At 52.5% G+C, this 24,704-nt stretch overlaps 1 protein-coding gene across 2 annotated transcripts; it reads left to right on the top strand.

Moving 5' to 3' along the window:
* The first annotated feature begins 679 nt into the window (after nt 1–679).
* YWHAG (tyrosine 3-monooxygenase/tryptophan 5-monooxygenase activation protein gamma) lies at nt 680–24,704 on the top strand. 2 transcript variants are annotated; one of them, XR_005102204.1, is made up of 3 exons: nt 680–917; nt 21,150–22,697; nt 23,459–24,704. XR_005102204.1 is itself a non-coding variant. In XM_037375021.1 (2 exons), the coding sequence occupies exons 1-2, from the start codon at nt 831–833 to the stop codon at nt 21,804–21,806; spliced, it is 744 nt and encodes a 247-aa protein (XP_037230918.1). In that variant the 5' UTR covers nt 680–830; the 3' UTR covers nt 21,807–24,704. The 2 variants fall into 2 exon arrangements, 1 of the variants encoding a protein (XP_037230918.1); XM_037375021.1 differs by having other exon boundaries at nt 21,150–24,704.

The following is a 24,704-nucleotide window of genomic DNA, read 5'->3' as shown; positions in this document are numbered from 1 at the left end:
GTCCAGCCGTGAGTGCGCCTGGGTAATGAGCGGGCCCAGGCCATGAGCTGGATCAGGCTGTGAGTGGGCCTGGGCTGAGTCAGACCAGGCCATGAGTGGGTCTATGCCATGAGTGGGCCCAGGCCATGAGTGGGCCTGCACCATGAGCGCATCCAGGCCATGAGCCACACCAGGCCGTGACTGGGCCTGGGTCGCGAGTGGGTCTGGGCCGTGCCTGTGTCCGGGCCCTGAGCGTCGGGCCGCGGGCGGAGCAGCAGCCCCGGGCCCCCGAGGGGCGCAGACGGCCCCGGGCCCCGCCGGGGGTACCCCACGCCGCCGCTAGCCGCTCCCGGTGAATCAGCAGGCGCGGGCGGCCAGCCCCGGCGGGCGGGGCGGGGCGGCGGCGGGGGCAGAGCAGGGCCGCGGGCCCGGGGGCGGGCCCGGGAGGGCGGGGGGAGGCGCGGCGGCGCCGGGGCACGCCGGGAGACCGAGTGCGGTGAAGGACGCGACGGGCCCCGCCGCGTCGCCGCCGCGGACTCCATCTCCCGGCGTGCCCCGCGCGGGGGCGGTGGGCGGCGGGGCGGGGCGGGGCGGGGCGGGGCGGGCGCAGGGGGGTTGTGGTGGCCCGCGGCGCGCGCACAGCACCGGGTGCAGCCGCCGCCGCCGCCGCCTCAGCCGCAGCAGCGCCAGGAGCCGCCGCCGCCCGCCCGCTCGCCCTCCTCCTCACCCTCCTCCTCACCCTCCTCACCCTCCTCCTCCTCCCGCCGCCGCCGCCCTTCCTCCTCCTCCTCACCCTCCTCCTCCTCCCGGAGCCCGCAGCCTCCTTGCCCTTCCCCCCCGGCCCCGCGAAGATGGTCGACCGCGAGCAGCTGGTGCAGAAGGCCCGGCTGGCCGAGCAAGCCGAGCGATACGACGACATGGCGGCCGCCATGAAGAACGTGAGTCCCGTCCCTTGTCCGTCCGTCGTCCTTCCCCACCCCCCGCCCCGGGGGTCCCGCGCCGCGCTCCCCTCGCCCTCCCCGGGCTGCGCCCCTCGGGGGGGGGGGCCCGGCCGAGGCCGGGCTGGGCTTGGGGGGGGTCCCCCGCCGTCCCTCCGTGCGGCTCCAGCCCGTGGACTGCCCCCCGCGGGGTCCCGCTCCCCTCGCCTGTCGCCGCCCGGGGACAGCCTGCTCCCTCCCGACCTCCGTCGCCAGCCCTGGGGCTCCCCACGCATCTTCTCTGTGCTGGAGCCCCCACCCAGTCCCACGCATCTCTCTTGCCTGTCGTGGAGCCCCCCCACGCATCCCTCTGCCCTGCCCCAGATACCCCCCCAGGCCCACACATATCTCTTCCCTGCCCTAGATCCCCCCCCCAAGCCCCACGCATCTCTCTCCCCTGCCCTAGATCCCCCCCCCAAGCCCCACGCATCTCTCTCCCCTGCCCTAGATCCCCCCCCCAAGCCCCACGCATCTCTCTCCCCTGCCCTAGATCCCCCCCCCAAGCCCCACGCATCTCTCTCCCCTGCCCTAGATCCCCCCCCCAAGCCCCACGCATCTCTCTCCCCTGCCCTAGATCCCCCCCCCAAGCCCCACGCATCTCTCTCCCCTGCCCTAGATCCCCCCCCCAAGCCCCACGCATCTCTCTCCCCTGCCCTAGATCCCCCCCCAAGCCCCACGCATCTCTCTCCCCTGCCCTAGATCCCCCCCCAAGCCCCACGCATCTCTCTCCCCTGCCCTAGATCCCCCCCCCCAAGCCCCATGCATCTCTCTCCCCTGCCCTAGATCCCCCCCCCAAGCCCCACGCATCTCTCTCCCCTGCCCTAGATCCCCCCCCCCAAGCCCCACGCATCTCACTGCCCTGCCCTAGGCTCCCCCCCCAAGCCCCACACATCTCTCTCCCCTGCCCCAGAGCACCCCCGCAGCTCCACGTGTATCTCTTCTGCCCTAGAGCCCTCCCCAGCCCCATGCCTATCTCTCCCTTGCCCTAGGCACACCCCACACCCCCCCCGCATTGCCTCCCTTGCCCTGCTGCCCTGTCCTCTGCCCCACGCATCACTTTCTTGCCCCATCCATCCCTTCTCTCCCCCCACGCCAGGCCCCTCTGCCTGCCCCATGCATCCTCTGCCATGCCCCCATCCCCACCAGCGCTCCCTGCCCTGGCCCAGTGTGGGGGGCAGAGGAGCCAGACCTGGGGTGCAACGCTCCCTGGGGGGTCACGCCGGCTGGGGGGCTGCCAAGCCCCGTGGGGCAAGGCTGTGGGGAAACCTGGGGCCGGGGGGGGTGGGTGGGTGAGTGGGTTTGCGTGCACACCTCTCCCCGCTGCCAAAATACCTCCCAGTTGCTCCCATGCATCCCCTGCCGCGTGTGGTCGGTGAGGCTGGTGTGTGTGCTCATGACCCCAAAGATTGGGAGCCCTTTCGCTGCCAAAGCTCTTATTTTTACTGCACTTGGTTGGAGATTTATGAATTGAGTCATGTTGTATTCATTTCACGCTCTTAAAATAAAGACTCTGCATATAGCAGGCTGATCTGATTTGTGACACTGAACGCTCCCCTTCAATACTGACATTTTGACAATATAAGAAGGGGAAAAAAAACATATCTCTGATCTGATCTTGCAAACAAAGCAATCGTGGGAGGCAGGATCAAGTCATTCCAGAAGATTCTGCATTTGTCATATTGCAGAGAGGCTAGACTGGGTGGAGGGAGGGAGGGGGTGCTTTAAAGGGGAAAACTGTTCTTTATGTTTGTCTTCTTAGTCAGGTCTGAACCTTTGCGAGGAGCTGGGGTGTCCTCCCTGGCTGATGAAAAGTGAATGCTGATCTAGGAATGTCGCAGTCTGCTGTGGGTGCAGCTCTGTTTGCCCATATTGCACCATTTTGTCAATAACCTTGCATTTATCAAACAGACAAAACTGTCACAGCCCGAGAACGGGGAGGGAGGAGATGTCTTATCAAGAAATGAAATATGGATAATCAGAACAAGATATTATCATATTAAACTAACTGGGCTATTCCTTTGCTGCACTATGGCTTTTATACCATTTTGTTGTAATGGCATCTATTCATTTTAAAGCAAAGCCTGCTGTGTGAGCAGATCCTACAGCTCATTTCCTACGGATAATACAGCCGCTATGACAAAGCCAACAGGGATATGCCTGGGACACACAGCCATGTTGCAGTATTCCCGCTGGGCAAATTTCCCTAGCCTGCTTACCCAGGCTCGGTGTTTAAACTGAAGGCGTTGTTAGAGATTATATATATGCTTTTTCCTTTCAGCCCTTACTGGCCCTGGTGAAACAGTAACCCGGGCTAATGCTGCTTATCAGTTGCTGTGTAGTTTGGCCGTAAGAAAATGATTCACAGCAGGAGTGCTGATGCCTCCCGCGACAGCAAACAAAAGGCAGAGCTTTGTTCTTCATTTCTGCACAATGCTGCCCAAACTCCGGCACGGTCAGTCTGGCAGTGATGGACATGTCACACTCGGTTATCCCTGTCACCCGTCCTGTGTGCCGCCCATCCCCCCAGCTCTGGTTGTGCAGGAGGCTGATGACCTCGCACTCATTTCCGTAGCAACGCCTAGTGATGTCATATGCCATGGTCCAAGCTGCAATGCACCCAGGTGGTAGCAGAGAGCATGCGGGCTGTCTCTAGCTAAGGTGATGCAGAAGCATTCCCATGGTCGTAGCCGTTTTGTCTCCTGCCCTCCAAAGCCAGCCACCCATTTGCTTCCTTAACCCCGTGCTAAGAAATGCCGGGTGGCTTTCCTTCAAAGCCCGGCGTGCTAATGATGTGCATAAAAGAAGATCGTTTTCCTGCAGCTTGATCTCACTGTTGCATTTTGGGGGTCGCCAGATGGGTGGTGACACGGCAGCCAGGCACATTGTTCAGCAAGCCTCAGCCCTGCCTGCTGGGTAGCCTGTGCTGCATGGCCATTTTAAGGGTTTAAAATCGGTGTGCTGGGGCTCGTGCTGTCTGCTGATTCATCCAGCGCTGCTTGCCACAGCAAGCAAAGAAATATATATATATTTCTTATATATATAAAAATTCTGGCTCCTTTCTTGCTGTGGTGCCCCTAATCAGTATGTGCAGTTGCATGGCTGCTGCAGTCACAGGACTTCTTCAGCCCCCCAATGTCGTGGGTTTACTGGGGAGTCTCGGTAAAACTTAGCAGACGTTCTCTTTGCCTAATGGAGGGAGCAGAAGGTGATGTTGGCACCCAGGAAGGGTGCAAAGCTGGGCCTGTTGGTCCAGGTTATGGCTGTATGACCTTGGTCATGTCCCTTGTCACCTCAGCGCTGTCTGGGGGTACAGTCAGCCCTATAATGCGCTGGAGAGCAGGAAAGCTCTCCACTGATCCCCAGGGTGGTGGCCGTGCCCACTGGTCAGTGGGCAGGCATTGGCCTTGGGCTTGCCATCCCAACCGATGCTGTGCCCAAGCGGCACCGGTGGTTTCCTTCCTGGCTCGCTGGGTTTTTCTGCCCACAGTGGTTGAGGTGGGCTGCCTTTTTGTCTGATTCAGCTTCACAAAGAGTTTACCGTCCGATCCAGCGCCAGGGCTGTGGATCGATAGCCATTAGCTGGGGAGCAGTGATGCTGCTGGAGGCTTTTTGGAGGTGGAGCCCTGCCAAGCCCCTGGTGGGTGCTACCTGGGGAGCAGAGCACGTGCCTTCCTATAGACCTTTATTGCGGGGGGGGGGGGGCAGAGGGGGATGCGCAGGTGAGAGAGCAAGATAAGATGACTGCAGTAACTTTTGCAGGAAATAAGTCACCTAAAATGGGTGGGGGGAGGATTATTACATTGCACCTTTGTATCGTGTAGGTATGGGACCATATGGCAGAGTCCTTGAGCTCACATGAAGGACCCCTGTGAGGGGGAATATTGGCTATTTGATTTTTGGGGACCCAACCTCTGCAGCAGGGCCGGGGCTGTGCTGTGTGTGCATGCCATCAGTGGTGGTGGTGGTGGGTGTGGAGGGGTGAACATCGGAGATGCTGAAAAGCAGACAGCTGCTGCCCAGGCTTTAGGCACAGCTGGCTCTCGGAGCAGTAAATGGCTGTGGTGGGTGGAGGAGGAGAGCAAGCGTGGGGGTCCGCAGGCCTTCCCTGGCGTGGGATATGCAGGCTTCTGCCACGCTGCTCACCAGCCTGGCCACGCTGTCATCCTCTGCATCCAGTGACCAGGTTAGTGCAGGCAGCGGGGCTTCACGCAGATAGCAGGCTCATCCTTGGGAAGAGGGGGAGTAACACAAATCCTTCCTATCTGGAAAGTCCCAGGGGAGTGGAGCAGGGATGATTAGCTGCTTTCTGCTTTGCAGCGTAGACGAGACAAAAGGGTGAGGTGGAAAGGCTTCTCCAGGAGGAGTGCTGGGCAGGCCATCTGTGACAGTAGGGAGGGAGCAAGGAGTGTGAGCTGCTGTAGTAGCACTTCCCAGGGGGGCCGGGGAAGGCTTTAGAGAAACCATTTCCAGTGGAGAGGGTACATTGGCATCTAATGGCTGTATCGATGCTTTTGCTGCCGCCCCTTGTGCAGGTATCTTGGATGCTGCTGCGCCTTGTGGCACCTCCTGGACCACTGCAGCATACATCTGCTCTTACACATAGCAGTCCTCTTGCCCTTTAGCAGCAAAGGGCTTGCTCAGACCTGAGTGATGGCGGTGGGGCGGTGCAAAACAGTGTGACTCACAAGCAGGGAGCAGGGCTTCCTTCCTGGAGATCCACAGGGTCAGGGCAGGATGGCTGCTGTGAGGAGCTGCCATCCTGCTGCGCTTCCGATCTCGTAACGGTTCACGGTGTGGGTTGTCTGCGTAAATCGGTCTCAGGACCTTGTAGGCTGAGTTGCACAGCTGCACTTAAGCCTCGGACAGTTAGCAACATGCCCTGTACACAAGTACAGTGGGCACTGCACACATTAACTATATTAAGTGGCGAGTCATCAGCTGCTCAAGCTCTTAGAAATTCCCCTTTAAGCTCCTGGTAAGTCTTTATCTATGAGCTTTAGGAAAAGCCATTGACTTGTGAGCCCATGCTGGTTTTCTCTCAGTTGGCCAACTGTATCAGGCAGGTGTGGGTCTGATTAGAAACAGCTTTTTTTGAACTGAATGGAAGCGATACTGAGACTGTGGTGGAGAATATAGCTGTTGAATCCTCTGCAGATGTCTAGGGTACATGGAAACAGCAAAAGCTCTTGGGCAGGGGCTCTCCAAGAGGCTTTAGATGTTGTGGGCTTAGCCAGTAGATCTGTTGGATGGTGGCTAGCCCTGAAAGTACAAAAAGGTTGCTGGGAGTTGTCTTGATTGCCCCCCACCCCCACTTCCTTGCGCTCCTTCTTGTGGTTAAAGATGGCTGGCTCATCAGGATATTTTTTTTGGAAAACAAAATAAGCTTCATAATATATATATGGACAAGCCTTATCTGCCCAAGCTTTGTTCACCAGCTGATCCCAAAGTTTCTCTGTGGAATAGGCTCCTTGGGCACTGGCAATGTGAACTTGGGCTTTCTAGAAGCTGCAGGAACAGCAGTTTAAGGGCTGCTATGGAACTTCAGCTGCAGATTGGAAACTCCTGCACCTCTGGAACGTATGCACTCTGTTCTTGGCTTGTCTCGTCTCAACTAGCTGGTGTCATTTGGCACCCTCTTAGCAGTCCTTATGAGTGTGCTGAATGGTGCTTTTAGAGAAGTGAGGGCTATTCAGGTAATTGTGTCGTATCACTCTGCTTCCTGCTCCTGGGTGATGGCTGGAACTACCCATGGCCATTCTCTGGGATCTGGATGGTGAGCGGGGGAGATGAGGAACATGGCTGCTTCCTTGCCTTCCGTTGCTGGTAGAAGGAAGATTTTTCTTGAGGATCCCCATCATTATTATTTTGTTTCCTCTGTGCCAGCTCTTCACCATGTGTTACTGGACCACTTCATTTTAAGCTGGTTTCTTGAGTCTGGGCCGACAGCATTAGAGCTGGTCAGGAGCATGGACAGCTTGGCTTTCTACATAGGAATGAGAAGGCTCAGCCTCGCAAACCTTAAGATCAGGGAGGTGGAGTAAGGGCGACCCGATGGTCCCCAGTAGCCCATGGAGAGTCCTGGCTGGACCAGGGTTTTGTTCCCAGGCTGGTAGGTGACCCCAAGCCCCTTCACTGTCTTAAGTGCAAGGATGTTCAGAGCTCGATATTTCACGGCACCGCTCCATACTGGGGTGTCACATGCTTGGAAGGAGCACAGTTAGGGCTGAGATGGGGAACGATGTCAGTGTGCACAGGCGGAGGACTGGAGCTGTACCAGCCAGCTGCCCTTCTGCCCCGCGCTGAAATGCTGGGATGGGGCCATTCAGGGTGGGTTTGAGCTGTACTGATGGAAGGACTTTGCAAAGGCAAAATGCACATGGTGGGAGCTTTGTCAGCTTGTGTGGCCAGCGGCCTCTGGTGTTGTTGTACCTGTGAGCAGTCACCTAACCTTGGATCCAGTCTTCTGTATTTAATCTCTAAAGAATTTGTGCTCCCTTGGGTTTAGTGAACGCTCGGGGACATGAGCAAGCACGTGCCAGCCGGCCTCCCTGGGTGTTGTGGACCTGCAGATTTGGGTAGGATGAGGCATTGAGTGTGCCGATCCTCATGCCACGAGGCATCAGAAAGGATGAGATGTGCTTGTCACATTTGCCATTTTGATCGATGCAGTTAGGAATTGACCTATCAGCTGTGACTCTTGAGGGTGCAAGAAGAAGCATGTCTCAGGGTGCTGCTGATGGAGCAAGGGCTGCGAGAGGGGAATGGGAGAGGGTAGACTTTACATCTGGAGAAACCTGCATGGACGGTGACACATCTGGCAGGGTATGACACACGAACTCTGCAACTGAACTCTTCAGCTCCTGTTTTGAGCAGCTTCATGCCAAGTAAACCATGTGCAAACAAACGCATGGGAAGTCGTGTGCAAGGGTTCATATTTAGGGAAAATAAACAGTCCAAGCTTTTGTGTGTCCAACTGCCAATGCTTGAGTAACCAGCTGCTTCTTGGGAGGTGGCCTTGTCTGAGCTCAGACATGTCCCTGGATGCGGAGCACTGCTGGACTCGTCGGTGCTGCTTCTCTCCCTTGGCAGAGGTGAGTAGTGTGTTGGGAGCTCAATACCTGTCTGGCAGGGAAGAGCAAAAAGGACCGTCTGACTAGTTCAGACTAGAGCTAGCTGCTCGGTGGATCCCAGCCAGGCACCAGGCTGCTCAGGGGCAGGTACAGAAGAAGGGGTTGGAAAATGCCTCTACGGTCTGACCCGAGGGAGGCTTTCCTCAGTTGTCTGGGGCATTTAGGACTCTGCAGAGCTGAAGCTGCCTTCTGCTTTTCTGCCCGTTTCTACCTCCTGACCTGTGACTGACAGTGAAACATGAATGCGTACTGGAATAACTGCAGTACAAAGCACAGCAAAACAGGTTTTGCCTGGCTTCCCAAGCGTTTCTCCATTGGCAGCCTTGATGGGATACAGGCATCGTCTTCCGCTTCACCATGGCAAAGCTGTGATGCAGGGCATCAGTTGTCTTTGGGTAGCTGACGCACCCTTGATGCTTCTAGGCATCCTTCTACGCTTCAGTGCTCTGCAACTCAAGATAGCTTTTTGTGCTAACTGGTTTGGAGCCAGCTTAGACCTTCTTTCCTTTGCTGTCCAGGCCTTCATCACTTCTTTCTGGAAGGCTGAAAGCCTTAACCAGCTTCTGCTCTTTACCGGACAGGTAGCTAACCTAGCTTGCCCTTGGCTGAAGTCTTCCTCCTTCCTATTAGATTCACATGACTGGAGGCAAATGGCAACCTGATGTCTGGAAAGCAGAAATTTAATGAAAACGGTCACAAGTATTTATTCAGTTTGGTTCTGCAAGCAATGGTCACTGCTGGAAAGAGGTACCTTGGAAACCCATTTTAGCACCTGCTGAAACGAAGGGGAAGGAGCTGTGAATTTATTGCTGTACTGTACTGGTGAAGATATGGTGGGTTTGTCTTTCGACCTCTGAAACCTTTGGCTTGACTTCTGGATACTGTTCCGATAATTAGCTGGAGCCAGTTTCACGCTGGTGGCAGTTAGATAAAACGCTTTGCCATGGCTGCTGGCTGGCAGGCCCTGCCTGTGCTCCCGCCGATGCAGCTTTCAGCCTTTGCAGATGGGGAAACTCTTGGTTTTTCCCCGTGGAATCAAAATGGCTTTGTGGGAACCCAGCCCACAACTCGCACAGTGCTGCCTGAACGCAGGTGAGCGGTGGAGGACCCTGCAAGATGAGTGAGGCTGCGAGGGAGCGTGGCAGTGCGCTCCTGTGCAGGATTTGGGCAGTGCGCTGGCATTGCTGCGGTCTTAACTGGTCTCTGCTTCTGCCTTCCCCCCACCCCACCCCCGCCAAAGCAGAGCAAGCTTTGAGCAGCTGCAGGGGGACTTCACACATTTGCATTTGGTCTGGAGCAAGTAGGAAAGGGGAAGGATGCGGATCTGTGACCAGCCGGCTGTGGGGTTTGTGTAACTTGGTGGTGTGTCATCTCCTTGGCTGGGCACGGCCAGGGCTGTTAGAGCCAGCTTTCTCTTTTCGTTCCCCTGGCTGCTCGATCTGATGAGCAAAGTCCATCCTCCCGCCATAAAATGAAGGAAAATGGTGACAAAAGGGCTTTCATTCTGCTCTTTGAATTTTTTATTTTATTTAAGTAAGAGGCCTGTTTCCTTTCTCCAGAGTCCAGGTGTCAGGGATGCTGGATTCCTCCCCATGGCCCTTGTGGGAAGCCTGCCTTGGGGAGGAGCTCGGCAGCGGGATGGCTTTGTCCAGCTTCTCCGAGGGCACAATGATGGTGAGCCCAAGCTGCCGCATCTCTCCAGCCTCTCCAGTGCGCCAGAGCCCCAGCAGGTGCTGGGGCTGGTGGAGCACAGGGCTTGATGTTCACCCAGGAGTCTCACCATGGTTTGCAGTGACACTTTGCCTGGTAAGGTCTGGAAATGCCCAGAAATGGTAAATTCTGGAAAATAGAACTGAAATGATGACACAGCAATCCTTGGGCTGCAGGAAACTGATGAGACTGTCTGCCAGAAGCTGTGCCTTTGTGGAGCTGGTGAAACAAAAGCCTTTGCCTGTTTAAGTACAAACTTCCCCAATCTCAGGTTTTTCTGTGCTAATCCAGATTTCATCACATCTCAGGAATGATCCAGCACATGCTCCGTTAGGTATTAAACAAACCTGATTTTTTGGCCCGAAACTAGTGATCTAGTGACCAAAGGCAGTGCATTAGTTAATAGCAGTAGGAGAGTAACTTGAGAACATGTCACTGATGATGGCATGAGATTCCCTTAAAGTGATCCCCAGATTAGGGATTAGAGTACTTAATGCTTTTGTTCTATAAAGGAGATGTTAGAATTGAGTCAGTCTATGGGTGTTTGAGGCAGCTGCACTTGGACGAACACAAATCTGCGGGGACTCAAAGTACAAACCGTTCTTTAATTGTTTGCAAATTCCCTCTGATCTTACTGGATGGGTTGGCTTGCTTGGGGTGTATCTTTGCTTACGTACCAGGCAAAGCCACTTGGCATGTCAGTATGCTTCTGGTTCCTCTCTAAGATGGTTTCAGCAAGGCTGTTGGAAAACACCAGCGAGAAGTCTCAGCTTCAGTGTTAAGGTTGCTGATGAACATGTTGTTTGGACAGTTGTGGTGCTCCGCAGCGCAAAGTTTATTAATAGTAGTTGGGAGAAGCTGTTGCTGTGCTGTATGCTAACAGATATGCTGGAGAACTGCTGTAGGAGATCTGCACTTGTAAAAGACTAATGCTTAGTATTCAGCAGTGAATGAGAACTTGGGGAAGATTAACAGCCTTTGATTTGCACTCGCTGAGGAAGGCATCGGAGCTTTGCCTGTTTATGCTGTTGGGCTTAGTTATGTGGGGTGAATATTTCATTACCTTGAAGTTTGGAGCTTGGCTTCTTGCATTTGGTGGTGTCGAGATGTCGGCACCTGAGAGGCTTTGTCACCTGTAATGGACTGAGATCAAGTCTGTGGGAGTAGTCCCTTGGGCTTCAAAAGAGGGCTGGGAGGAGATAGCCAGAGCCAGGCGAAGGTAGTCAAGTCCAGAGTCAGATCTAGAATAGTAAACTGATCCTCCACATAATGTAAAATTAGCCGCAGTGCTCCAGAAAGCTGCCAGAGCAAAAACTTGACTTTCTGTTCTGCAGGTTCATTTAAGAAATTAAATTGTCTTTGCTAGAGGAGTGTAAGATCAAGCCTGAAAACCCTGAAGCAGTGGGAGGGTAAAGTACATCTGGGGGGGTAATCACCTTACTTGCTGATGCGTAAATTAAAGCTATCATGGAGCTGGCGTGCTGGAGGTCCACCTGGGTGTTCTGGAAAGTCTCTTGCTTAATCTGGTAAAACACGTTTCAGACACTGCAGGGAACTGCTGGTTCTGCAGACCAAAAGACCTAGAGCAAAAATCTTGGGTCTTTTATTTTTTGGTGGTTGGTATTTTTTTAAAAAAAATATTTCCAGAAGCTTACCTTGATGTGCAACGGAGCAGACTTTCCCAATGTGTTTGGGGTAATGACACAGAGTGGTTAAAAACTTACGCGCTGGCTGCAGGGAGTTGTTTGCATGGTTGCAGCTTCTCCCGTTTCATCCTGCTGGAGCAGCAGCTTGCCAGCTATCGTGACAGCCACGGCTCTACCATGCAGGAGGAAGCCATGCCAGCAGCCAGGGATTACCCAGTTCAACCTGCTCCAGCAGACCTGGGAGCAGGCTTGCTCAGCGGCCAGAACTTGCTCTCAACCTTTCCCTGGGTGTCCTGCCCATGGCACGTTGTCTCTTCCCTCTCTGCTTGGTTCAGCTGGGTAGAGGTCATGGGTATGGCATAATGCTGCCATTTTTTTGAGCCCCTGATTAAGGACAAGCCCTGGCACTTGAAGCTCCGGGGAGGATTTGATGATCTGGTGGCAGGGTGCTTAGCGCCTGGCAGTGGGGCTGGAGGTGAGCAGGAAAGCACTAATATCTGAGCCAGATTAGTACTCTGAGAAGCTGTGAGGTAAGTCTTTAAGCAGCTAATGCTCCCAGCAGCACTAAACACCCTCCCCACATGAAACTTGATTAATTTATATAGCGTGTCCCTGCTTATGTGCTGGTGGCCCTGATGTCTGTCTAGCCTGGGTTTGTTTTGCCGTAAATTGGAGGGGAAGAAAAAATAGTCAGTCTTCCCCAATGTTGACCAAGCCTTAAGACTCCAGAAATGCCCAGTGGTTGTCCCACGGATGGCTGCTTCAGCTAAAAAGCCTGTGAGTGGATGGACTTTTCTGAAGAATAATGCCTGAATGGGAAAAAAAAAAACCAAACCCACCCTAAGGTCTTTTGTACAGAAGTGCTGTTGAGGAAAGAGCTGCAGTTACTCTTCAAGGGCTTTTCAGCTTATACCTGGAGAAGTTTAATGCGGCCCAGAAGAGCCTACAGAAATCACTGAACTGTCAATCTCCTCTCAAAAGGAGCTCCTAAAACGTTCACTGTGCTCCAGGAGCACGTCTGAGCTGCCACGGCAGTGGTGTGCTGTGGCACTGTTCTTCCACACCCTTTGCAGAAAGCCTGGAGAGAAGGCCTGTATCAGCGGGGAACAGACTGGATAATCCGAGGCAGGAGAGCTCTCCAGGCGGTTGGGTGATGGAGAAGGATCTTGGGCTGCTGCTAAGGTGCTTGCAGAAACGCGGAAGTGGGCAGATGATGCTTGCCAGCCTGCCATATCTTGGGGAAGGAATAGCTTGGCATCCCTTCTGTCGCTTTGTAGTTAGCAAGCAAAGGTGCTGGTATCCCATCTGCTGGAGCTGGTGTGCTGAGCCCTGAGTGACAGCCCTGTTAAGTGCTGGGACTGATGTGGTTCGACTTGCTGCTTTCTCCATCTGGTGGCAGGAAGGCACTAGATCAACAGAGATGATTTTTTCCCTAGAGTTTTTAATAGGTAGGAGGTAGCTAGTGGCAGCAAGACAGTGAAACAAGTTGTCCTATGACCAGTTTTCATCTCGTTTAACAGCCTTTCAGTCAGGGCGACGGGGATCGGGGTGTTAATAAGGAAAACAAGAACTTGGGCGTCATTCCTTAATGGCTCAAAAAGCAGATACTACATGGCTGTGCAATGCTAATTCCGAAATGGTTTGTAGCTCTAAGCTGATGCACTTGAAGAACAAACGCGATGCCCGTGTTGGGAAGCTGGAGTTGTTCCTCCCAGCTGGTTATTGCGCTGTGTCTGGGTTGCCCTCTGTCAACTCAATAGCCAAGGTCTTGAGAACGTGCCTGGAAGCCGTGTATGGAAGGCAGGCAGACGCTCACTTGCGCTTGCCTTATCTCAGAAGCTGCAGAAGAAGCTGGTGAGGCAAATCGATGGCATCCGAGTGTTTTGCAGGCGGTAAAATTTGAGCCGTTAGACCAAACGCTGGGACTGCAGTGCTGCAGATAAGGGGTGGTACGTGGAAGGCCACTACCAAATGCAGAACAGGAGCAGCTCCGAGCTCTGCTGTTGTCACTGGCTTTCTTGCCTTGGCTCCCTTACGACCTTTTCTGTGCAGGAATGACCACAGTAGTTGAAACCTGCATTTTCTGTAGCCGAAACCCATCAGGGCCAGACTAAAACTGGAGGAGATCTGCAGGCTCCACGGACCAATCAAACCTGCATGTAGCATGATGAAATTCCCTTTGGCTTAAGTAGTTGTTAAGCTACAGAGGCTGGTGTGAGCTCTTGGTTTTCACGTCTCCCTCCCAATTTAAAGACTTTGTCTTGGGTGGTTCAAAGTCACCTTAAGTAAGGAAGGCTGCAGGTTGGGATGGAAGCTGCTAACTGCAGGAGCATGCAGAAATCCTAATCTGTGCCTAAGTAGCCTCTGAGATCCAGTTATGCTACAAGCAATAAACAAGTAATTTGAAACTTAATGGCAGCGCCATCCCATGTGGCTTCAGCCACTGCCCTGTGACGAGAGCTGCCCCCGCCAGCTTAAAAAATGGGAACTAGCATATGATTATTCATACTGAAACAGCCAAAGGAGACAGTAGTGGGGAAGTAACTTCTACCCACTGTCTGCTTGTGCTTTTCTGGTCTTCGCTGAGATGAGAGGAAGGGCTCGACCTGCAGCTGAAAATCCCCTGGCTGTGCTGAGATAAAACACAGAGAGGACAGCGGAGGGGGCCAGCAAGGAGAGGAGTAGCTGTGGTGTGACTTCCACTTCAGAAGTATGACATGGGGGAGAAGGCAAGAGTGCAGGGCAGGGGAAAGACCCAAACCAGCGAAATCTGGTGAGATTTGAGATTTAGGTAGAGTTTAACACGCACCTGCTTTGTGTCGAAGTAGGACAGTGCTTAAGAAAAGCATCTTTGCGACTGCTGCGATGGTGTCGTAGCGCAGCTTGCTCTGGAGGGCACAAGGAGAAACTGTTCTTGACTGGGCTGTGTGACATCTAGTCGTGACGGTAGTCAAACCACCGGGTAATGGTGATAATTTAACGTACTTGAGGGCAGCAGTTTCTTCAGAAGCGAGATGTAGGGCGAGATGTATTGTGGTTTAACCCCGGCTGGCAACTAAGCCCCACACAGCCTCCCGCTCGCTTCCTCTGTGGTGGGATGGGGGAGAGAGTAGGAAGAGTAAAAGTAAGAGAATTCGTTTAATAGGGAAAGCAAAACCCACGTACGCAAGCACAGCAAGGAATTCCTTCACCACCTCCCATCAGCAGGCAGGTACTCGGCCATCTCCAGGAAAACAGGGCTCCATCATGCATAACGGTGACTTGGGAAGACAAACACCATCACTCCCAATGTCTGTCCTTCCTTCTTCCCCCAGCTTTTTGTACTGAGCACAACGTTCTATGGTATAGAATAACCTTTTGGCTAGTTCGGGTCAGCTGTCCTGGCTGTCCCCCCTCCCAATTTCTTGTGCCCCCCCCCCCCCCCCTCAGCCTTCTCACTGGCAGGGCCTGAGAAGCTGAAAACTCCTTGACTTAATATAAATATTGCTTAGCAACAACTAAAAGCATCAGTATGTTACTAATATTATTCCCACACCAAATCCAAAACGCAGCACTGTACCAGCTACTAGGAAGAACATTAATTCTATCCCAGCTGAAACCCCAGAACGAGATGGGGGTAGAAGAACCCCAGCAGTCTGCCTGGCATGTCACCTCCAAAATGACAGCACTGGGGCTGCTGAGGGCTGCCTGGTGCTTGCAGGTGGGTGATGGGGTCCCACCGTGAGACAGTGGCTAATGGCCTGGCTGCAGGTAGTCGGGAACATTTATCGGCTGTTTGAGCCTGAAGGGGTTGTGTGCTGGTTGCTCCACTCACCGGTGGCTTCAGAACACGTAAGAATTTCAGTGGTGGGACTTCTGGCCAGAACGCTGTTACAAAAGCACGTTTGTCATTAAAAAAAAAAAAAAAAGAAACAGAAAAGGGGACCTTCAGGCCAGACCTCAGCATGACTAACAAGCTGCATGTGAAGGAAAACAAGGCCATTGCCAGGGTTTCTGTTGAGAGATAACATGCTTAATTACATGGTGCAGGAGCTGTAGACAGAACAGAGGAAATACAAGTGCTGAGGAGATGGCTGTTGTGTATCCTGGTGGAAGAGGAGCTCTGGTGATGTTGAAAAGCCGTTCTCAGCAGACACTTTGAGGTTCTCCTGGTTGTCTTGTCTCTCTCCAGGAAAGCTTGGCTCCTTTGTAGATGTCTGATGTCTGCAGGGACTCAGGATTCCTTCTAGGCGATCAGAAAAGCCAAAGAGTTGGGGTTTATAACATGGATTAAACTGTCAAATGTTGATGGTATTCCCCAGGGAAGAATATCTGGGTCTGCTCAGCTTGCTGTGCTGCATGCTTTTAAGATAAGACATCAAAGCTAGGTAGGAGCCATAAACGGGTGGGCACTTGGTTATAAAACTAAATGAAAAGCATATAAGGGTAAACGGGTAACACTAAATCCTGTGATGGATCTCCATTGCAGCTACTGAAGGGTCCCCAAAAAATATTATTTTGTGATGTACTCAGAAATAATAACTTCAGACCTACTGATGCAAGGTGAGAAGTGGAGGGTAAGAGTCCTGGAATAAACCCCATAAGCAAACTAACCTGCTGCTGTCTGAGAGCAAACCTCCCCTGCGGGGCTCAAAACAGCCTGCTGATTAGGATGCTTCTGGAAGGAAGGTGCAGTAGGACCAACGGCTGGGTTTTTGGAGAGCTCTGGACCTTGCCGTTAGGGGCAGGTAAAGTTTGGCACGCACCCTGGCTTCTCCACGTGAGGCTGAACCTTCCCCTGGTGCAGCGTGACACGTGGACGTGCCAGGGGCATGCCAGGGTTTGGACAGAGTGCTGAGTCAGAGCTCGCAGCTGTGGTAGAGAAACGGGCAGAACCTTCTCCGAGATTGTGCTGCCTCTGAAGAGCTTTGTTGCAAATCGGAGGGCTTTGATTTGCACAAACCTTGGGACTCCAGCAGTAGAAACCCTAAACTTCCAGTAGTTTTTGTCCAACAGGATCTGCTGGACTGTCGCCCTGTGGCTTTAGGGCACTTTGAGCCTTGGTGGTGCAGACGCTGCACCCTCAAAGGCTGCAGGAACTGGTGAGACTGGAACTTGGCAGCGTCCTGGAGCTCGGTGATGGAGCGTGCCTCCAGGCCAAAGCTTGTCCCTGTAGATGCTCCGTGCCAAGCCCAGTGCAGACCTGCGCTCCCCAACTGGGTGTCTTCTCTGCTTCTGCCCCTTAGGCAAGGCTCCTGCCCAGCACCGGGCTGCCTGCAGCCTGCGAGGGGTCTGGCTCCTGGCACACGTGTCACCTGGTGTCACCTGCTGTGAGGCGTGGGGGGAGCTCTTGCAAGTAGGACCATTGCCTGCGGGCTGGCAGTGAAACGAGAGGCGCCACAGCTGAGGTTCCCTGCTGCTCTGCATCAGTAACGAGCCAGTCTTGTGGCTGGGCTGGTTGGAAGGGAAGAAGCAGAAAGGAAGGTGAAAAAGGTCGTTTGGGTTTGTGTTTCCCCCCCACCTCCTCCTCAGAACAGCAAAAAGACTTGCATCTATCAAGCCACGTGAGCGTGTGGGCTCGCTCTTTGTGCTTGGCTGTTCGTGCCACATGCAAGACCTTGACTCCATTTCAGCCGCATGCATCTGCCCACCCTCCCCTCCTGGTCTACGGGGGCACCAGGGTGAAACAAGGCTTGACAGTTGGCTGAGATTTGTGGTGCAAGTTCTGCTTTTCTCTGCTGTCAACCAGGGAAGTAAACTCCACAATGACTGAGCTTCCCAGGGAGCAGGTAGGCTTCCAGCCAGAGGCTGATGGCTTTGTGTTCCTGCCAAGCTCTCTTAATGCCAAATTGAGATTTTCTTCTTTGGATATTTGATAGATTTGGATATCTAACCCCACGTAGCAGTGCTGGGAAGGGCATCAGGTGACCTAACACTCGCTGGGTTGGTCTGTATGTGAGGGTGCTGCCCTTCTTAATTAAAAACTGAGACCTCCAGGGTCTCAGTTAAGAAGGTGGAGGGTTCTGGTAATATGAATCTGGATGCTGGAAACAAACATTAGGAAAAATTCTCTGCAAGGGCTTGCGACATGACCACTGCAATCTATTCCAGGCCTGATGCAGGATATTGCCTTATTAATGTTACATCAAAGGCATTCAGTGCAATGCTTTTAAGTATATCAGAGCTTGCTGTTTAGCCTCTGGCTTGATTGCACTTGCTTTGTGTCGGTATCCTGCAGGGTCAGGAAAAACCAGCCTTTGGCTGGCCAGCACAGGCTTGCGGTGAAGACGCAGCCCTGCGTTCTCGTGGCAGGTTGCTGCAGCGGGTTCGGGATGGCCTGCGGTTGGAGATGTTCACCCCTACAGCGCTGCTGGCAAAAGCCGCATGACGGTGACTGTCGTGCTCCCACGAGGACAGAGTGTGTCGTGCAGCTTTTAGCAGTGCGGTGGGGCAGGCGAGCAGGCAGCAGCATCGCAGTGTGGTGCCGAGACGTGGCAGGCAGGTTCTGGGCAGACCAAGGGGCAGCGATGATGGCAGTTCTCAAAGGCAGCGTAACCTGGGATACGTCTTTTCTGCCTTCCAGTGACTCTGTGATTGAGGCAGCGAAGTGTACCCTTGCTGTGCAGTATCTGGTGTCCTGGGCATCTTGAATTTTCTTCCTGCTGGGAATGCAAGTGCCAGATGGTTTTCCTTTCTTCCTCTCACAGCTCAGTTGCAAGCTGAAATACGTGTAGGACTGCAGCCTCTTCCCTTCCCTCTCCTAGTGCCGAGGGATGCGATCCCTGTCGCTGGCCGTGTTACACCTCTGCTGTTTCTCTTCAGTGTTCTACCTTACTGGGAGCCTGGGTACTGCTAGAAAGTGGTTACATGGTTAACGAGGATCCCTTTCTGTTGTGATAAGTCCCCTGCAAGCTCCCTGGAGGAATCTGCTTTCTCCACAGGTGTACCTTCCATCTGTTAGCAAGTTTGTTGAAAGGATTTTGACAGGCGACTTTCTTCTGTAATCCTTAATAGCTTCGAATTTAAAAATGTTCACGGCAAAGCTAATCCTATGAAACTCCCCGTAGTTAGAATAAATCTGTGCTCCAGCAAGGCTCTTCTGGTGAGAGGAGGTAAATCTACTTCTTTCTGCAGTGATAAATATCTGCAGACTCGGCTGTGGGGCAGCTTTAGAGTCACCTGCTTGGTCCACACTTGAAATTGGTATTTCTGCTCAGAGAGCGTCTCGCTAAAAGCAAGACCTTGTGATATGGTTATGATAACCTTATGTGGTTATCAACCTTCACACCAGTGTCAGGGCAGGAGACCGTTGGAGTCGGCGAGTCTCTTATATCTATGTTGGATACTCCATTTACAGCTGGGAGGTAAGAGAATAAGTCTGGCTGGGACTTCTGGATGTTTCTGGTCCCAGTTCCCTTATGGAAAGCAGGGTAGCTTAGATGGGACAAGACCCTGAGTAACCTGATGGAGTTTTGAGTATTTCCGAGGACAGACAATCCATAAAGCTCTAGGGCAGGGGGACACCTTCCTTGTGTTCCACTGTCTTTCAAAGATGGGTTTAACCTCGCAGTATCTTTAATTTATATTTGTGCAGGTGTCACTTGGAGGGAAGAATGAGTGGAGTCATTTCAAAGTTGTGAAGTCTTGTCAAAATAGAGACAACTAGAGACCTCTGAACCGGAGAGCACAAGGCAGGTTGGAAGCAGCATAGAAGCAACTTGCCAGGGGTACTTCAGCACATTGCAGTCAGGCTGCATGCAGGGCTGAGCCTCTGCCCTGGCCCCTCTGCAGGAAGCAGCATATCAGACACAACCCAGGGCCGTGTGGTTAAACAGCCGCCGTCAGCCTGGCTGGGAGAGGTGGGATGTTGGTTAGTCTCCTGGCACCAGGAGCTGCTGGAAGGCCCAGGCGTCACACAGCCTGCTTGCTTTGGCACTTGAAAGCTGGGAGCTGCGTTGGCATGCTGCCCCGTGCACCTTGGCCCGTATCGGTGGCGACTGCTTGTAAGTCACAGGAGATTTTGCCCTCTTCAATGTGATGCCCGTTCCCCTGCTCACAGGAGGCAGTTGTGCCTGGGTTGTGCCGTAAGACCTGCTTCTGCGTGGAGATCTGCTGTTCGCTGGTTCCCCTGCCAAGCTGTAGAGCATCTCGTGGAGCAGCACAGGTCCGCACAGTGGCAGGAGGTGGGAAGGGGGGGCTGCTCTTGCTGCCTCTTCCTTGAGGAAAGGAGCAGAGAGGGTCTGGGTCAAAGACCAGAGTACTCTGCGTGCTGCATGGCTGGAGCTTGGTTTTGGGAGAAGGCATGAGCCAGACCATGGCTGAACAGCTGCGAGGAGAGCTGCAGGCAGGAGTGGGTGTTGCTGGAATGAGCAGGTCTATATTGTAGAAGCAACCGTGAGTCATTCCAGGCCACTCAAATGAGGTCCTGAGCTGGACCATCGTACACCTTCCAGCATGCACCCTTGGCCTCCTGATCACCGGGCCATAAAATGTGGTTATCTAGGCCTGGAATAAACCTTGTTCTTACAGAGGCTTGTGAAAACGACGCGGTATTTGCAGAAGCCTTTCACATCCAAACCATTACCTAATCCTTGTGAGAAGTGGCTGCAGAGAAGAGGCTTAGAGGTTCCTGCCCTGCTGGCATGCTTCCCAGGCAGCCAGCCCCGGGGTGTGTATGTGGCGGGGCGGTGTGCCCCCGGGGAAGGGGACAGCAGCGATTCCCAGGCTCAAAGTGCCACTTGACAGCTGCAACTACCCCAGCCGAGGGGCTGCACGGAGCAGCCCGGCTGCTACAGCGTTTTGAGCTGCTGTACCTGCCCCAGGGGCACAGAGCCCCTTGTATGGGGCACGGCATGGAGTCAAGGGTGGCACAAGCCCTTCCCAAGCTGCCCGTAAGGCAGGGCAGCTGCTGCAGCGGATGGGTGGCTGCCTGGCTGTGGCTGGAGGTGCTGCCCAGCTGGCTTCAGCCAGCGATGGGGGTTGCAGGAGCTGGAATAAAGTCACTGCAGGATCAGGTGTGATGCTTCCCAGTAACTGAACCGGCCGAGGTGGTGTTCAGCCCACTTGAGATGACTCTGTGCTCCGTCATCTCCTTAATCCCTACGTTGCCGCGGTGCGTCAGGCAGGTGAAGCGATGCTGTACGTTAATGCTGCTGTCCTCAATGAAGAAAATCCTGGGTGGGAAGAACGTACTCTTGCTGTGTGAGCTTTGAAGGCCTTATCTGTGCATAAAAAAAAATTCTGTCGTATTTAGGCATCTCAGAAGCGTGCCCTGTGCTTATAGGAGACGGAAAAGATGAACACCCGGTAGCTGTGGCGGTGTTAATCCACACAGCTAGCTCGTAACCCTAGCCCATCGCCACCCTCTTGCTTTGGCTGTCCCTCTCACCTCTGGCACAATCAGACTCTCATCCCGCAGGTGAAAGCTTTCTCTTTCCTAGAAGATTTTTCTGATTCTGGAAAACACTAATCTTCTAAGAGATGGAGAATACCTGGAGTAAAACCCAGTGCACCCCTCGTGCTGGGGGACTGGACCACGGCCTGCGTTCCCAGCTGGGTCGCTCTGGGATGGGAGCAGATGCTGGATGATGGAGCAGGACTTTGCGAGCCAGCTGCCCTTTCCTGCCTCTCGCTAGAGATGCACGGGAGCACCCGACCACGTGATGGGAACGTCGGATGGCTGGGGCTTAACCCAAGTGTGTCTCTTCTCTCTCCCTCTCTCAATGCAGGTGACGGAGCTGAACGAGCCTCTGTCCAATGAAGAGAGGAACCTGTTGTCTGTCGCCTACAAAAATGTGGTGGGGGCTCGGCGCTCCTCTTGGCGAGTAATTAGCAGCATCGAGCAGAAGACCTCTGCCGATGGGAACGAGAAGAAGATAGAAATGGTCCGGGCCTACCGTGAGAAGATCGAGAAGGAGTTGGAAGCGGTGTGCCAGGATGTGCTGAGCCTGCTGGACAACTACCTGATCAAGAACTGCAGCGAGACGCAGTACGAGAGCAAAGTCTTCTACCTGAAGATGAAAGGGGACTATTACCGCTACCTGGCCGAAGTGGCCACCGGTGAGAAGAGGGCGACCGTGGTGGAGTCTTCGGAGAAAGCCTATAGCGAAGCCCATGAGATCAGCAAGGAGCACATGCAGCCGACCCACCCCATCCGGCTCGGGCTGGCGCTTAACTACTCGGTTTTCTACTACGAGATCCAGAACGCGCCGGAGCAGGCCTGCCACCTGGCCAAGACGGCCTTCGACGACGCCATTGCCGAGCTGGACACCCTCAACGAGGACTCCTACAAGGACTCAACGCTCATCATGCAGCTCCTCCGCGACAACCTAACGCTCTGGACGAGCGATCAGCAAGATGACGACGGCGGAGAAGGCAACAACTAGACCCCCCCGATGGACTGGCAGCCGCACGCTGATGCTAACTACTGCAGTCTTTATTTTTTTCCCACGAGTGGGGGGGGGGTCAGGGGTGGGGGAGGGAAAGGGAGGGGACACCTTCCCAGGGAGGCCCCCCACAACCTGTCTTTGATTGCCTCGTTGACATTTTTGCCAAAACACCACTAGTGGAAGTCAGGCTGGCTGTGCTGGTATGGAATAGCAGCCTCACTGGCATATGGACTGTTCTGTAGATTATTAATACAAGTGGAGCTGTCTTTAATTTAACTTTATTGCTAGAAATAAAAGGGTTTTAAGATGAATTCGCGTGGATGGAATGGCCCTCGTTTTTAAGGAAAGCAACGCAAAAAAAAAAAAAAAGGGAGTTCTGTGGTTCCAGTAAGGCTTCGTGCGTTTGTTTCTTCAGTCCAAGTGCCGTGTGTCCATACCACGTCGCGGGGCGTCTCTCTGCAGCGCTCTGCCTGGCAGGGCATAGCTTAAAATCCCCAAATTTAGAAGGAATTAAAAAAAAAAACCAACCAACCAAACCACAACCTAAAGAATTTGGGGCTTGCAAAGCCCCGGGATTTAGGCCATCCAATCTTCTTTTTTTTTTTTTTTTCTTTTTTTTTCCTCTTTTGATTAAGATATTTATTAGGGTAGCTTACAGTATTAACACTAAATTGCAGTTTACAGTATTTCTACATTACAGCCATATGACATCAAGCCTTTGATTGTCTGTTTTTTGTTTTTTTTCCTTTGCTAGTTCTTTTGGCTTGCCTTCCTGATCAGTCCTCGCCTGTGGACTGGCTTTAGCTATTCTGTGTCGCCCAAGGCAAGAAGACCGCCCGCCCGAGGAACATCAAAGCTGCTCTAGTTTTTTGGTCAACAGCTTAACAGGTGCTTGGCTAGCGGCTGTTTCAACTATTTTAAGTCCACAGCAAAAGGTTTAAGAACTTCATTAATTAGACAAGGGGGAAGTGTTTCAACTTAAAATGCCACTTAAATAAATAATAAAAAAAAAATAAAAAAAATAAAATAAATAATAATAATAATAAAAAAAAAAGAGCATTCAGGTCTGTATGTCATGTACTGTGTTTGGTATTTCAAAAGACCATCCTGATTTAAGGTGCCACAGCTGCTTCCTCAGGGATTGCACTGCCATTTCACTCTGCCTGACTTTCTCCCACTGTACCATGAGGTTTGTCAGCAGATCTCCGGCACCCAGGCTCCCTTGTTTGTCACCAGGGAAGCCAGGTGCATTTTCCTTTCTCCTGGGGAAGCTTGTGGTGTAATGAGTGAACTTCAGGAGCTTAGAAACTAATTTGGTAGAGAAATCCTCAAGGGAAGAGCTACAATCATAGACATTTCTATCAACCATCGGGAGCCCAGGAACTTAGTTCTCTTCTTGGCAAAATCCTTTCCAAGTCCATCTGATCTGGCAGGGGGTGGGAGATGGGGCATCTGAGTTGCTTAGCAGGTAATACTTACCCCATTTTGAGTAAATTTATTTTTTAATTTCTATTTTTACATCGTTGTTGGAAGTTCACTGCTGTTCTCTGGCTCGCGGAGTGCTGTGCCACGTAGCTTTTTCACCTAAAGCTGCACAGTAAGGAAAAATCGCACTTGTGCTTTTTTTTTTTTTTTTTTTTGGAAAACAGGCTTTCATTGTCCCTTTTGAGAGTCAGTCCGCGAACAGCGCGTCGTGGCGTTGCACACACGGTATAGCCGCTCCTGCTGGTGGGTTGCATGGAGAGACGTCTCCAGCTCTATCCTATCTCCTCAGGGAGCAGCGGAGCCGAGGCCGGTGCTCGGCCTCCGGGTATTGCCCTGGCGTTGCTGGCAAAGCTGTTGGGTTTTGACCGGGATGCCTTCGCACGCAAAGTCTTGCCCAGCCTCGCCGGTGGCGAGCGAGCAAGCGCAGCCGCCGGGTGGACGGTGTGCAGCGTCCCGTGGCGAGATGCTCGCGGTGCCGGTACGTGCCGTGGACTGGAAGATCGCTTTAGGCTTCTTACCTTCCTTTGATTGACCCTCGTGTCCCCTGAGCAGTGTTGTCCCAGCTGTATAATTTGGAAGTGAATTTACTGGAATTACAAAACCTAGCTTTTTTTTTTTTTTTTTTTTTCCCTTCTTTTTTTTCTTTTTGGCTTTTGCTCTGGCTGCTTTAGGAAACTTTGCAGGAGAGATGGCACAAGAGGGCTAAAAACAGAGTGGGGGTCAGGGACTTGATTTTTAAGCAGCTTGAATGGTTTCTTTTGTTTTTTAAGAGGTGCACTTGCCTATGATACTGTCTCTCCAGTGAAATGATTACTGCTCCATTACTCTATTGATACAATATTGTGCATGCTAGTGTCGTATTTCTATACAGTAGCTTGAAATTTATTAACTTATACTGTAGATGTTATGTATTCCTATGACAAAATAGTCTTCAAAAATTTTTTAAAGTTTTTTAATTTATTTTTTTTTCTTTTGGGGGTAAAGTTTGCTCTACCAAATAGTGATCGTAACAAACTGATCTGTTATGGATGTTGCTATAGTGACATGCAATTATATATGATTTTGTTTTTAAAAAGGAAAAAAAAGCAAAAGAAAACACCAGTGTTAGCTTAATCTTAATGTCTGGTGTTCGTCATGGTGAAATTATAACTATTACAGTGTAGGAGAACAATGACTGTGTTCTTTGAATGAGCCTTTGTTTGTGCTTTTTGTCATGTTATGCAGTGAACTATTTTTAAGGTCTAATCAGTGATTATTTTTCCAACTCCGTGTTTCTGTAAGGAATTATTTCACACACGGACCATTCTTAGCAGTTTTTCCTCAGTGATGGAATATCATGAATGTGAGTCATTATGTAGCCGTCGTACATTGAGCAAATAAACTTACAGATCTGACGTCAGCGCTGCTTAA

This window comes from Falco rusticolus, chromosome 1 (genome assembly GCF_015220075.1).
Source record: "Falco rusticolus isolate bFalRus1 chromosome 1, bFalRus1.pri, whole genome shotgun sequence".
Lineage (NCBI taxonomy): Eukaryota > Metazoa > Chordata > Aves > Falconiformes > Falconidae > Falco > Falco rusticolus.
The sequence above is the reverse complement of the archived record's forward strand: the minus strand, read 5'-3'. Positions and strand labels throughout refer to the sequence as shown.